Genomic DNA, 14,242 nt, shown 5'->3' on the forward strand with positions numbered 1-14,242 from the left:
AAAACCTAAACCAGTTTTGTCGAAAGGAGACTTTTGAACACTCAACATCTGATCAAGTTTGGAACTACCAGACCTATTCATTTGTTCTCTAGCAACAGATAGTTCAAGTTCCAAATATTTAACTTTATCAAGCAAAAACATATTCTCAGTCTTCACATAATTCAAAAGTTCAGTAGCATCAAACAGATTCACAAGCACATTTTTCTTATCAAGCTCAAGAGATGCAATTTTCTTTAAGCCTAATTCATTCATGGCATCTTTTGCAGTAATTTTGCAAAGTTTATTGTAGGCTTCTTGAAGATCTGCATCCTCAGAGAGTTCCCCATCAGAAGGGTTCTCTTCAACAGTCACACTCTCATCGACTACAGCAATAGTAATGAAAGCAATGAAGTTTCCATCTTCGTCACAGCCATAGCCTTACCCTTAGACCTCAAGAATGTTGGACATTCAGATTTCATATGACCATACGCTTGACATCCAAAACATTGAGGACCCATAGAATTATTTGTAGATTGACCTACTTTTTCTCTAGGTTTATCTATTTTGTTAACCTTAGTGGGATCATTCTTCCTAAAATTTCTAGGTTCATCGGTGTTTTTATCTCTTGCCCTTCTTTTGCTATTTCTAAGGAAATTTCTAAAGTTTTTGGCAAGATAAGCAATCTCTGTAGTAGAGAGTTCATCATCAAATCTACCAATCTCAACATCATCAACAGACTTAAGAGCCATTGATTTGGATTTGCTAGTTTTGGGTAGGTCCAACTCATAGGACTGAAGAGATCCTATAAGTTCATCAACAGGGATGGAGTCCACATCCTTGCTCTTAGTTATGGCAGTCACTTTGGGTCTAAAATCTTCAGTTAAAGATCTAAGAATCTTCCTAACAATTTTAGGTTGATCATAGATTTCACCCAAGTTGTAAGCAGAATTAACAATGTCATTTAGTTTAGCATAGAATTCATCAAAAGATTCATCATCAGACATCCTAATGCTTTCAAATCTAGTTGTTAATTGTTGCAACTTATTGATCTTAATTGCCTTTGTGCCTTCATGCACAGTCTGAAGGATATTCCAAGCAGTGTGAACAACTTCAACATTAGAGATTCTCTTAAATTTCTCCATAGAAACAGCATTAAAGATAGCATTCATAGCTTTGCTATTGAAGGCTGCTGCTTCTTTCTGAGAAGTTTGCCACTCACTCACAGGATTAGTGGGCTTCTCCCATCCGTATTCAACGGAGTTCTAGACTCTCTCATCAATGGATTTCAGGAAAGCTTTCATCCTTACTTTCCAGTAAGCATAATTATTCCGATCAAAGTGAGGAGGAATAACAAGAGAGTGTCCATATTCCATGACAACAGGGGTCCAGGATCAGCTCAAAGATTAAAAGATCTACACACAAGAGCTACCCACTCTGATACCACTTGTAGAGTTTATTTAGACCCCTTAAGCCACAATTGGATTAACCTAGTTAACAAGCCAAGTTATTACTTAGTCCAAATTCCAGATCTAGGTTAACACAATCATATAATCATATCAATGTAAAGTGCGGAATATAAAAACACAAAGATATGATGACCCAAGAAAACTAAATCGGTAAAAAACCTGGGGAGGATTTAACCTAGCTATCCTCAAGGTAAACCTGAATCTACTATGAAAGAATCGAAGTTGTACAATAGCGACTTAGACCACTAACATCCTATTGCTACCCACTAGTAGAACTTACTAACACGACCACGTGCAAGCTCCGAAACCACGGACTCCTTCTTTCTTGGATTCTCCAGCAAGTACAAGCACTCCTGCTTATGTATCTTTTAGCTCTTATGGCAGCAACTGAATAATCATCAAGTTCTTGAAGTAACCTCCTTCTTGATAATCCTAAGTTTGTGTAAAGATAAGCACCTCTCAGATCTCACAAGAGATTCACACAAACAGCAATATGAGCAACCTCAAAAACGTGACTAGGGTTTGCCTTTTATACCTAGGGCAAAACATAAAACCCTACATGTCATATGGGCTTAGGGCTGAGTTGGAAAATCTGTAGAAAAAACAATCTGCACGAATTTTGATTGGTCAAGTCTAATTTTCGATCGATCGAGCCAGGCAGAAATGCACAGTAACTTCAGCAGTTAACTCGATTCCAACTTTACATAAATCACATACTTTGAGCAAGTCTAAAACACAACTAGACACCTGTTTTGATCATGGTTTGCTAACAATACATATTAGAGTTCTAATACATTAGTTCCTAAGCACTTAGAACCTAACATATGTGTTTCTACAACTATTAGAAATCAAAGAAAGTAAAGCAGCTAAGTGAATTACACGAGTCCAGAAGTCTAGATAGTAGCAGAGCTGAAGCAGAGCTCAACGACAAGTAGCTTAAGGATAAAAACTACATGTAGTTTTGGTTGGTGAACATGTGAGCACATGTGATTGACTTAAGTGTACACCTCTGGTAGTTAGTTAGGAAGTTTGTTAGATTAGTTAAGTTAGTTTTTTTTTTTTTTTTTTTAAGTTAGTTGCTTAGTGTTGTATATAAATGCTTGTAATTATCTGTTTTACTCAGATTAATGAAATACTTTTCTCAGTAAATTTCATATGGTATCAGAGTCTTCCTGCTTTATTTTCTCCCAAAATTTCTAAGGTTTGTTCTTGAGAGCTTTAAAGCTTCTTCAATAGCTGAAGCAACTAATACTTCACCTTCATCCTTTGGGCAAGATCTTGCACTTGTAGAGGATATCTCAAATCCTCTGTTTCTTCATCACGCTAAAAGTTTTGAAGCCATGCTTGTGTCTGAACCATTGATTGGTGAGAATTGCCATGCTTGGCTTCGTTCAATGAAGAAAGCATTGGTTGCTAGGAATAAGTTTGGCTTTGTCAATGGTAGCATTACTCTCTCTTCACCATTGATAAAGACTCCAGTAGCAATTGATGCTTGGATTCGCTATGATAACATGGTAGGTTCTTGGTTGATGAAGGCCGTGTCACCTCAGATTCGAGTGAGTATCACCTACAGAGACAGTGCTTTGGAAATCTAGAATGATCTCCAAGATACACATTCTCAAGTGAATGGACCTAGGGTTTTCCAGCTTCAGAAAGACATAGCTTCAATGTGTCAAGGTGAGTCTTCAATTACCAATTATTTCACTCAATTAAAGCTCTTTTGGGATCAACTTCAGAATTTTAGGCCTACTCCTACCTGTTCTTGTGGAAAGTGTACTTGTAATCTGTCTCAAAAGCTTAAAGATCTTCATTTTCAAGAATCAGTGATGCAATTTCTGATGGGGCTCAACGAGTCATACTTTCAGATCAAAGGGCAGTTCTTGTTAATGGAACCATTGCCAACCATTAACAAAGTCTATTCCTTGTTGATTCAATAAGAAAGGCAAAGGAGTGCAAGGCTTGGCAATTCTGTTCACATAGAGTCTACTACTCTAGTAATGAAGGGTTCTAATGTCAATTCCAATTTTCCTGGATTCTTTTGTAATTCTGGTGTTTATGGAGGAAAGAATTCCAAAGGCAAAGATAGACCTATATGTACTCACTGTGAAAAGCTTGGATATGTCATGGAGAAATGCTTCAAGCTACACAGTTTTCCTCCAGGCTTCAAACCTAAAGGCAAGCACTTTATGGTGAATCAAGTCAATGTTCAAGAAGCTTGTGTAGACAATGGTCCTCCATCTGCTACTTTTCCTTTCATTCAAGAGCAATGTTAGTAGTTTTTGACCATGTTGGGGACTCAAATGCAAGCTGTTCATCTCAACTCTGGTGGCAAGGAGACTCGGTTCAATACGGGCAACAAGGAAGCACACATGGCCAATAATGTGATTAAGCCCAATCCAGTTGTTCCTTCTTCTTCCAGTACCACAGATGCTCTCACCATGGCAAGTATGTTAAGTTCTACTTGTCTTGATTTGAGGCATTCAGTATTTTCTGCCCAAATTGTGCATAGAACAACTTTTGGTGGTAATACTTGGGTCATTGACACTAGTGCAACAAATCATATAGTGTATTCTGTTAATCTATTGACTAATTTTACTGCTATTAATTGTGTGGTTGAACTTCCTAATGGTGAGACTGCTTTGGTAACTCATATTGGTTCTATATGTCTTTCTGAAAATCTGATCTTAACCAATGTGCTTTTTGTTCCATCTTTCTCTTTCAACCTTTTATCAGTCAGCCAACTCACGAAGAAAATGCATTGTTATCTCAATTTCTTGTCTACTTTCTATTTCATTTAGGACCTCAATTGCTAGAGGATGATTGGTGTGGGTGAAGTTCATGATGGGTTGTATCTCCATCAACATAGCCCTTTTGATACTTGTGCCATTCCAACTCAGTCCCAGGCTACTCCATGCTTCCAATCTGTTTTTAATTCTATTTTTCATTCCATTTTTAGTCCAAATAAGTCTCATGTAATCAATAATGTCAAGATTCCAGCTTCTGTCTGGCATTCCATACTTGGGCATCCCTCTAATGCTAAGATTTCTGTTTTGAAGAGTGTAATTCCTGCTCTCACTTCTATTTCTAATGAAATTTGTGAAATTTGCCCTCTAGCTAAGCATAAAAGGCTTCCTTTTCCTTTTCATAGTCATGTTTCTAAATTTCCTTTTGATTTGATACATTGTGACATTTGGGGGCCTTATGTGATACATACTGTTGCAGGTCACAAGTATTTCCTTACCATTGTTGATGACTGTACAAGATCAACTTGGGTTTATCTTATGAAATCAAAGTCCGAAACTAGATCTCTATTACAATCCTTTTATACCATGATTAAAACTCAATTTGGTAAGTCTATTAAGGTCTTTAGGATAGACAATGGGCTTGAGTTTCAAATGATTGAATTCTTTAAGCTTCATGACATTAGTCATCAACATAGTTGTGTTGCCCCTCCACAACAAAATTATGTTGTGAAGAGGAAACATCAACATATACTTTATGTTGCAAGAGCTTTAAGCCTTCAATCAAACATTCCTATTGCTTATTGGGGTGACTGTATCCTCATTATTGTGCATCTTATAAATAGACTCCCTTACCCTCTTTTGAACAGCAAATCTCCTTTTGAGCTTATTTACAATCAAATTCCAGATTATTCACATCTTAAGGTGTTTGGTTGTCTATGTTTTGCTTCTACTCTGTTGGGAAATTTATATCCCGGTTGATCAAATTAACAAGTTTCAAATCCAAGTTGTTAATTAGATTTATTATGCATAAACTTGTTAAAACAAACAAACATCAATATCATGTCAAAATCATATCGAGCAGAAAAATAAATAAGACAAGATATGATGACCCAGAAAAACCAATGAAACCAATCAGTTTCACAGTAAAAAACCTGGGGGGAAACCTTCCCGAAAAGAAATCCACTATAGTAAAGAGAAGTTTCAAATCTAGTACAAAACCTTTGTCCCTAGACTTTACAATCCCAATAGATGAACTTACAGCAGAAACCTTCTACTGCTTTAGAACCTTTGAACTCTTCAATATATGAATGCCACCCTTTAATGCATGGATCCCAGTACGTGACTAACTCCTTTGTACGAATTCCAGTACGTGACTCACTCACCAGTTTGAGGAAGAAGAAAGTTGGCTGCAAAATTCTTCACTTCATCAACAATGAAGATCAAGAAGCACTTTGTTACAAAACCTTAAGGCACAAAGAAGTAGTAGCTTCTTTTTGAGAGAGTAAGGCTTCGGTCACCTTTTGCATATGTTCTCCTTGTATTCTCTTATGTGACGGCCTCTAAAACAAGCCTTATATGCCTAGGGTTGTGAGAAAAGAAACCTTATACAAATACAAAAGCCTGGCCCAAAAATCAGATCTGAAAATTCTGATTTCCGTAACCTCGATAGATACCTCGATAGATAGCATCTGTCGAGCCTCATTAAACCTCAATAGATAGCTATCTGTCGAGCAAGTGTCCGCAGGTGTCCAGCAGGTGTCCAGCAGGTGTCCAGCTTTAGTAAACACCTTTTCTTCACTTGTTCCTTGGTCCAATCTTCATAGCTTTAATACTATACTTGAACAACATGTTCTTTGAAGTATTAAGCACATCCTAGATCTACCCAAATACAAGTAAAGTGCGTTTTGTCAAAGGATTAACCAACTAAATAAAATATGTCCTTAACAATCTCCCCCTTTGGCAATCCGTGACAAAACCACAACAAATAAATAAACATATGAGAGAAGTCATAAATTACTCAACCCATACTCACTTGTTGAATACAATAAAATCTATCCTAACACAAACTCTTGAAAAACTTTGCAAGAAGAGAGTTCATGGCATGGAAGACTTTGACAACTTGTATTTCTAAAACACTTTAAACAAAACACATCAAGGCATCTTTGTGTGAAACAGAAATAATAGATTGCATACAAATAAAGAAACATATGTATAAAGATAGAAAAGAAACAACACATGTAAAGGTAGGTGAAGAAAACATACATCATCACATATACCACTTGATAAGCATTATGTATGTAAGAATGGTCACAAGACCTAAGGTACAAGAACAAGAAGCTAAAAGTAGCTCCTACAACAACAAGAAGGTAAACACTCCTCCTAACAAGATGAAACACATCTCCCCCTTACAGAGGCATGTATTTCTCCCCCTAACTTATAGAATCTTAAAGAAAGAAACCACAAATTCTCCAATTTCTCCCCCTTTTTGTCACGATTGACAATGGGTACAAGAAGCTAGAAAGCTTCACTCGAGAAACATAACGATGATAAAAAATGATCAAGGGGGTACAAAGGATCCATAAAAATGCATGAATGTAATGAAACAAGATGTTATGGATGACAAGATAAGAGAAACATGCAAAACATGTGAGAAACAATGCATGCAGAGGATCTTGATCAATCGAGAGGTATCGAGGAGCTATCGAGCAGACCTCGATGAATCGAACAGCTATCGAGGGGACAGAAACTTTCTCGATCGATCCACCTAGCTATCAAGAGGTGTCGAGATTGTGATAAGATGCAACAGAAGAATTCGACAGATAAGCCAGGTATCGAGAGGTGTTTAGAAGGTGTTGAGATGACTTAAAACCAATTTTTCAAGAAGGGAAAAACACAAATATGAATGCAATCAAACATGCAACTCAACCAATGATTCAACCAACATTTTAACCTCTTAAAACATCTCTTAACCAACAAAGAGTTAAGCATTTAGCTCCCAAAAACACACACACACACACACACACACACAACAAGTCTAACCAATTTTATATTTCAAAAACAAGTCAAGATAGTTTAGTGAGTATACATCAGCACATGTAAACCTTGTGATGGCCAAATCACATTGTACCAGCACATGTATCAAAAGTAGTAAAGAATATTGTGTGTTGTGTGTGAAAACATCGCAAGATTGCATAAGTGTCTCTAAGATATGACGATTTGAGATATGAGAAAATCACTTTAACTCACACACAATCATAACTGTTTGATGGAGACTATCACCTTTGGGGTACATCTTATAACTTCCACATCTCCTAGAAAACACGCTTGCAATCATATTTAAAGCATTTTTGATCTTTTTGCTTTTATTTTCTTTGCATATTTTCTTTTTATTAAGCAAACTAAGCATGGGTATATAAAAGAGAGAAAAGAATACCCAATTATGTTAAGCTTTTGACATTGCACTTTTGCTATGCCGAAGCACACAGATGTCATTGACATTGCACTTTTGCTATACCGAAGCATATAGATGTCATATCATGATTGGTAGGCAACAGTGGTGAGATGGTTATTTATGTCTTTCTCTTAGGGTTTTCTAGTCCTACCCGTCAAAAAGAGTAATACGAGTGTTAAGTTTAAGAGATCACTTAACCTTACTCATCACAAACAAAGAGCCACAAAGCTCACTTGCTTAGTTGTGCATAGAGATGCTCATCTAAGCTACAAGAGATACAAAGTTTTGAAAACTCTGTTTCAAAGGACATTTTAAGGTTTACAAGAACCAATGTACACATACACACATTGTTTTTGTGTTTATCAATTTTTCTCAATTTTTTTATTGTGAAAACAAAACAAAATAAAAACTAAACGATCAAACAAAAACAGACAAACAATCATGAAAGCATGAAAGAAAGATGCAAATGCATGAAGGCATGATAGAAAGATGCAAATGCATGAAAGCATGATTCCAAAAGCAGAAAAGAAATCAATCAAAAAGAGTCCTACTTTAGATAAACAGAATTAAAGCAGGGAATAACAGAAAAGCCAATTAAGTCTTAGGCTCCTTTCTCATCCACACATCACGAGTCTTTGGCCGTGAAGATGAAAAGACACGTGTCCTAGTATGACTACTAAATGATACAGAAGAATTAAAATTCTCCTGAAATTGAGTTAAAAAGCTCAAGACTTTTAATAACTCTCCAAACAAAGGTGTAGGTCCTTGAGAGGAAACCTATGACCGTTTGGACACTTGCTTTTGAGGATACAACTTAAAGCAATTAGGACGAATGTGTCCAGAAACACCACAATGGTGACAAACATGAGGTCTAACAAAAGATTTAGAATTAGCCAAAAAAGTTTTGGATTTCATACCTTTATTACCTTTCTCGGATTGAGGCATAATGACAGTCTTTGATCCAGAAGCCGTGGAAGAGGAGGGGCCGGAGGAGACGGCATATCCTAAGCCAGTCTTATCAAAACTAGGACTTTGAGCACTCAAGACCTCTTCAAACTTTGCACTAGACATCCTTTCTATTTGAGTTCTAGCTTGATTAAGCTCAACCTCAAGATTCTTGACATTCTCTTCTAATGAGGTGTTCTCCACAATGAGAGTCTCCACTAACCTTGTAGTCTTATCCAGTTTGACTAACAGATTAGCTTTTTCAATTTTTACCTCATTAAGCTATTTTCTACAAAGATGAGAAGTCTTTTCAGAATTTATGAATTCAGTGCATAGCTTATCATAGGCTTCCTGAAAGGTCATCTTCTTGGATATTTCATCACTAGAAGAATCCTCACTGTCACTAGCACTCTCCACAATCACATTATCGGTTGAGGCAACAAAGGCCATAACATGACTACATTCATCCACATACTCATTAAACTAGTCATTCTCAGTGTCACTACAAGTAGCAACCAACCATTTATCTTCTGACTTCTTGGCCTTTTCACTCATAAGGTAATTTGGGCACTCTATCCTTATATGATCAAAACCCTTGCACTCATGGCATTGGATGGGGGGCTTCTCATTCTTACCCTTCCTAGAGGATTTAGATTTCCTAGGTGGTTTGCCCTTATCCTTTTTCCTAAACTGAAGAAGCTTGATTATCTCATCAGTTATGAAGGTTAGATCCTCATCCTCATTCTCATCTTCATCTTCATCTTCAGAGTCCTTGATATATTCCTCTATACCCTTAAGAGCCAAGTTTTTAACTCTTTCCACATTTTCCATTGAGCCTAATCCCATCTCATAGGTTTGAAGGTTCCCTACAAGCTTGGTCAAAGGAATTTGATCAATGTCCTTTGCTTCTTCAATGACAGTGATCTTGGCATGGAATCTTTCAAGTAAGGACCTAAGGGTTTTCCTAACAATTTTGGATTCTGCTATAGACTCTCCAAGGTTGAAGGCAGAATTCACAATATCCTTGAGTTTAGCATAGAACTCAACAAAGGTCTCATCCTCCTCCATCCTTATTTCTTCAAAGCTACTAATGAGTCTTTGAAGCTTCACAATCTTTACAGCCATGGTACCTTCATAGGTGGTCTCAAGAATGGTCCATGCTTCCTTGGCAACTTCTGTGGAAGAAATTTTCTTGAATTCTTCATTGGTCACCCCACAAAACAAAGCATTCAAGGCCCTACTGTTGAAATTTGCTGCTATGATCGTTGCATCATCCCAATCCACCGGCGATTCCTTTGGCTTAATCCAAACAACTTCAACAGCTTGCCATACCTGTTCACTTAGAGCCTGCAAAAACATTTTCATACGGACTTTCCAGTACGCATAATTGGTGCCATCAAATAAAGAAGGAATCAAAAGAGATTGTCCACGATCCATGACAACGGGGGTCAAGGATCACACTCAGGAAATTAATCCAATTAGACTGTACCCGCTTTGATACCACTTGTTGGGAAATTTAGACCCCGGTTGATCAAGTTAACAAATTTTAAATCCAAGTTGTTAATTAGATTTATTATGCATAAACTTGTTAAAGCAAAAAAACATCAATATCATGTCAAAATCATATGCAGCGGAAAAATAAATAAGACAAGATATGATGACCCAGGAAAACCAATGAAACCAACCAGTTTCACAGTAAAAAACCTAGGGGGAAACCTTCCCGAAAAGCAATCCACTATAGTAAAAAGAAGTTTCATATCTAGTACAAAACATTTGTCCCTAGACTCTACAATCCATATAGATGAACTCACAGCAGAAACCTTCTACTGCTTCAGAACTTCTGAACTCTTCAATATATGAACGTCACCCTTTAATGCACAGATCCCAATATGTGACTAACTCCTTTGCACGAATCCCAATACGTGACTCACTCACCAACTTTTAGAATCTAACAGGTTTTTGTGTGATTTTAGAGGCAGCCATTCAATTCAGTAAATTTAAGTTCTCTTTATGTCAACTTTACCTTTATAAACGTTTAAAATTTCATTCATACCTTTAAAACTTGTTGCTGCAAGATTGAAGATATTGACTTCAATGCAGAAAGAAATTGATAAAACGTCATTACTTAACTTTGCTGCGATTAAGTTTCTACAAGTGGAAGTTAAATAACCATGTCTATCAATTATAAAACACTTTTGAAAGGTGCACGTTAATTAATTAAATAATGTCTCAACAAATCCGTGGATTAATTATTTCTTTGAGGTTATAACGTGCAAAATTATGTTCAATGGTTGAGAGTTCAGTTTTACTTGTAAAAACTTGTTCATAGAGATAGACTAGTCCTGGCCACCATGACTGATTACCAATACTACTTCTTGTGCTTCCTCCTTTGTTTTCTCTCAATAATCCTACTCAAGTTCTTGTTTAAGAAATCTTGTGAGACATACACCCCTCTAAATCTCCCTCCAAGCCCTCCAGCCCTCCCAATTAGTGGTCATCTCCACCTTCTTGGTCCATTCTTATGCATATCCCTTCCGTTAGGACATATGTGATTCATGTTAGGAACATATGTCAACATTTTATGTAATTGACTAATCCTTTGAGAAAACGCACTTTACTCGTATTTTGGTAGATCTTGGATGTGTTTAATGCTCCAAGAAACAAGGTTTCAAGTTCAAGTGTTAAAGCCTTGACATGTCTAAAAACATACAAATCAATTTAATAAAAATAAAATATAATTAAATTCCTTGTCATGTCTAAAAACATACAAATCAATTTAATAAAAATAAAATATAATTAAATTATGTATGGTTTCCATTAAATAAACTTTAATTTAATGAGTTATGTATAATATAAGAGTAATTAGAGTGAATAAAAAGTGCATTAATTAACTATATAAATACATTACATGCTTTTAGAAAAAAAATCTAGAGGGGCCATTATTGAAATTTATGTCTAAATTATACCCTCAATCCCACATCAAAGTTCTTATTTAAACACAAAATTAAACAGTCAATCACATTTACTGAGTCAAGCCATTCTTCAGAAATTATCTTGAAGAAACAAATGGGTTGAAATGAATAAGAGGAAGACACATAAGTGGATTAGCCATGGGTAAAGAAAAGCCTCCTCCAACTTGCATATTGATCTTAGCATTGTCTCCTTCTCCACCAAACTTCCAGTCAAAACATTGAACCATGGCTGCAATTGTAGTATGCATCATGTTGAGTGCCAACGTTGACCCTGGGCACGATTTCCTTCCGCCCCCAAAAGGAATAAAACTAAAATTTTGTTCCTCAGTTTTATTTTGATTAAAATCCAAATTATCTTGTTCCTTAGAGGAAACTAAAAACCTTTCTGGCCGAAACTCATTTGGATTATCCCATAAAGCAGGGTCTCTCATTATGGCATACAAGTTGACAATCACCATAGTTTTTTGGGCCACATCAAATCCTTTTATTTTACAACTTTGACAACATTCTCTTGGTGCAGTAGGGCCTGGTGGGTACAATCTTAGTGTTTCCTTCACAACAGCTCGCAAGTAAGGGAGGCTTGGGATATCTGACTCCTCAACAAGTCTAGATCCAGCTACAGATTTTATCTCCTCTCTGACTTTATTGAATACCTTGGGATGGTTGATGAGCTCGGCTATTGTCCATTGCATGCCCTCTGCTGCCGTACCGGTGCCCCCAGCAAAAAGGTCCTGAAAAAAGGGCAATTTATTTCAATCTGGTTTTGTCATGCTTTCCTTCCATTCTTACTATACTTCTCTAAGCCTCACGTTTCCTATTAGTATAATTATACTCTTAACATATAGAGATGTACAAATCTCAACCATTCAAGAAATTATTTCTTACTTTTGTATATAAAAATCTAATATCATGATTTCAAGTATTAATCAGATGCCATATGACATTTCTAACATTTCTATTGTCCAGTTAAATCAATACGCCATCTAATCAATGGCTAAATCATCCTCTTTCTATATGATGTCATATTCTCAAAGTGACTAATGTGAAAACAATCTGTTTGTACACAAAAATTTCTCTCAATTTTGTTCACAAATGATGATGTGTTCTGTTGTAATTAGTGCGAAACAAAAGTGATATTAGTGATGGTTAATATAAAAGTAGTATTACAGCAATTTCAACTGTTTCACCTTAAGAGCTTGTGAAAAAAGTTTGACCCATTTAGTCCTTAAGCATTTTAGTTTATTTAGCTTTTGCTAATATTTCCAATAACCAAATGAAATGTTAGAGAATTCAAGAAAAGGAAAACTGAGGTTGGGAGGGAAAAACCTAACTTACAAGCAACAAAGCCTTGATATGGTTCCTGGTGATCTTGATTTCAGCCTTGTCATCTTGATACACCTTTAATAGTACATCCATCAAATCCTTATTCTCATCCCTCTTCCCACCCTCTTCACGTTGCTTCAACATCCTTTCCAAAATCTCATCATATCTCATGTTTAAATCCATGGCCTGCTTCCCATACAGCCAGAAAGCTAACCTCTTTAGAGGTCCCAAGGCATCCCCAAAACACATCTTTGAGCAAACCTTAAAGGACTCCTTCACTAACTCCGTAATCCTATCAGCTTCATCACCCTTCTCTGTACATCTAGTGCTCATTAACATCCTGCTTACAATGTTGTTTGTCAGTCTCATAAGCTCATCACCCACATCAAACACCTCTTTTTTATTAGCATTCTCCAGCACTACATGCACAAATTGGACTATTTCTTCACGTCGAATGGCATGTGACCGCTCAAGCTGCTTAGGTGAGAGCATTTCTGTCATGCAAAGCTTCTTCATGAACTTCCAATAATCCCCATAAGGGGAAGTGAAAAGTCCAAGGTTTGCAAGTGGTAATTCTTCGGCAAAAGCAAAACTTGTGCGACTTGCAAAAGCAAAGTCGTGGGTTTTGAATATCTCGGCGGCCATGGAAGCTGATGAAACAACCAGACATCGTACCGCACCCAGCCGGAGATATAGAAGAGGGCCATATTGGGTGGAGAGGCTTTGCAAGGATTTGCACAAGGGTGCACCATAGAGGTGATGAAGGTGGCCAATGACAGGAAGGCTTGGTGGACTTGGAGGGAGACGTAGATGGGTTGTTACTGGCTTAGAAGTTTTGTTGACAAAGGATATAATTAGAAAGGTTAAAGAAATAAAGAAGAGGAAGCCAAGGAAGTAGAATTGGGTATCAATCATAGTGGCTATGGCTGGTAGTAGCTTGTCTCCTACCAAGTTATATAACATTGGTTGTGGATCCGAGTTAGTCCTGTCAAGTTGTGCCCTTGAATTCAAATGGAGAAGGATTTAATTCTTTAGTAAATGATGCTTGTTTGCCTTTCCAAAATGGTTTTTTTTTTTTTTTTAAGTAATAATGTATGCAGTTATACACAATCATTTTTCATCATTGTTGACATAATAAATTATAATTGTAGGAACATTATTGTCATAATATAAGTCAACTATTAATTCACCGTACATAAATATTAAGAAAAACACACTATCACCAGCATTCACACATTCCATACCCTAATTAAATAAAGACACACATTTCAACACCAGCATTCACAGCCAAACGGGAAACAAACCATCAAATCAGTCTCAGACTCTTAGTATTATACCAAAGAAAGAAAGAGTGTACGTTAA

General features: G+C 36.6%; 1 protein-coding gene across 1 annotated transcript; it reads right to left on the minus strand.

Moving 5' to 3' along the window:
* Positions 1 to 11,454: 11,454 nt before the first annotated feature.
* LOC142617469 (cytochrome P450 705A22-like) lies at positions 11,455 to 13,877 on the minus strand. The gene is made up of 2 exons (XM_075790349.1): positions 12,893 to 13,877; positions 11,455 to 12,288 (listed from the first exon to the last, which is right to left on the minus strand). Exons 1-2 carry the CDS (start codon positions 13,841 to 13,843, stop codon positions 11,635 to 11,637), a joined length of 1,605 nt encoding a protein of 534 aa, XP_075646464.1. The 5' UTR covers positions 13,844 to 13,877; the 3' UTR covers positions 11,455 to 11,634.
* Between the last annotated feature and the right edge of the window lie 365 nt (positions 13,878 to 14,242).

This window comes from Castanea sativa, chromosome 11 (genome assembly GCF_040712315.1).
Source record: "Castanea sativa cultivar Marrone di Chiusa Pesio chromosome 11, ASM4071231v1".
Classification (NCBI taxonomy): Eukaryota; Viridiplantae; Streptophyta; class Magnoliopsida; order Fagales; family Fagaceae; genus Castanea; species Castanea sativa.

Coding starts and splice junctions, on each gene's coding strand:
- LOC142617469 (XM_075790349.1), bottom strand. CDS start 13,843: ATGTTATATAACTTGGTAGGAGACAAGCTACTACCAGCCATAGCCACT. Junction 12,289..12,892: donor ATATCAAGGCTTTGTTGCTT/GTAAGTTAGGTT, acceptor CCCTTTTTTCAG/GACCTTTTTGCTGGGGGCAC.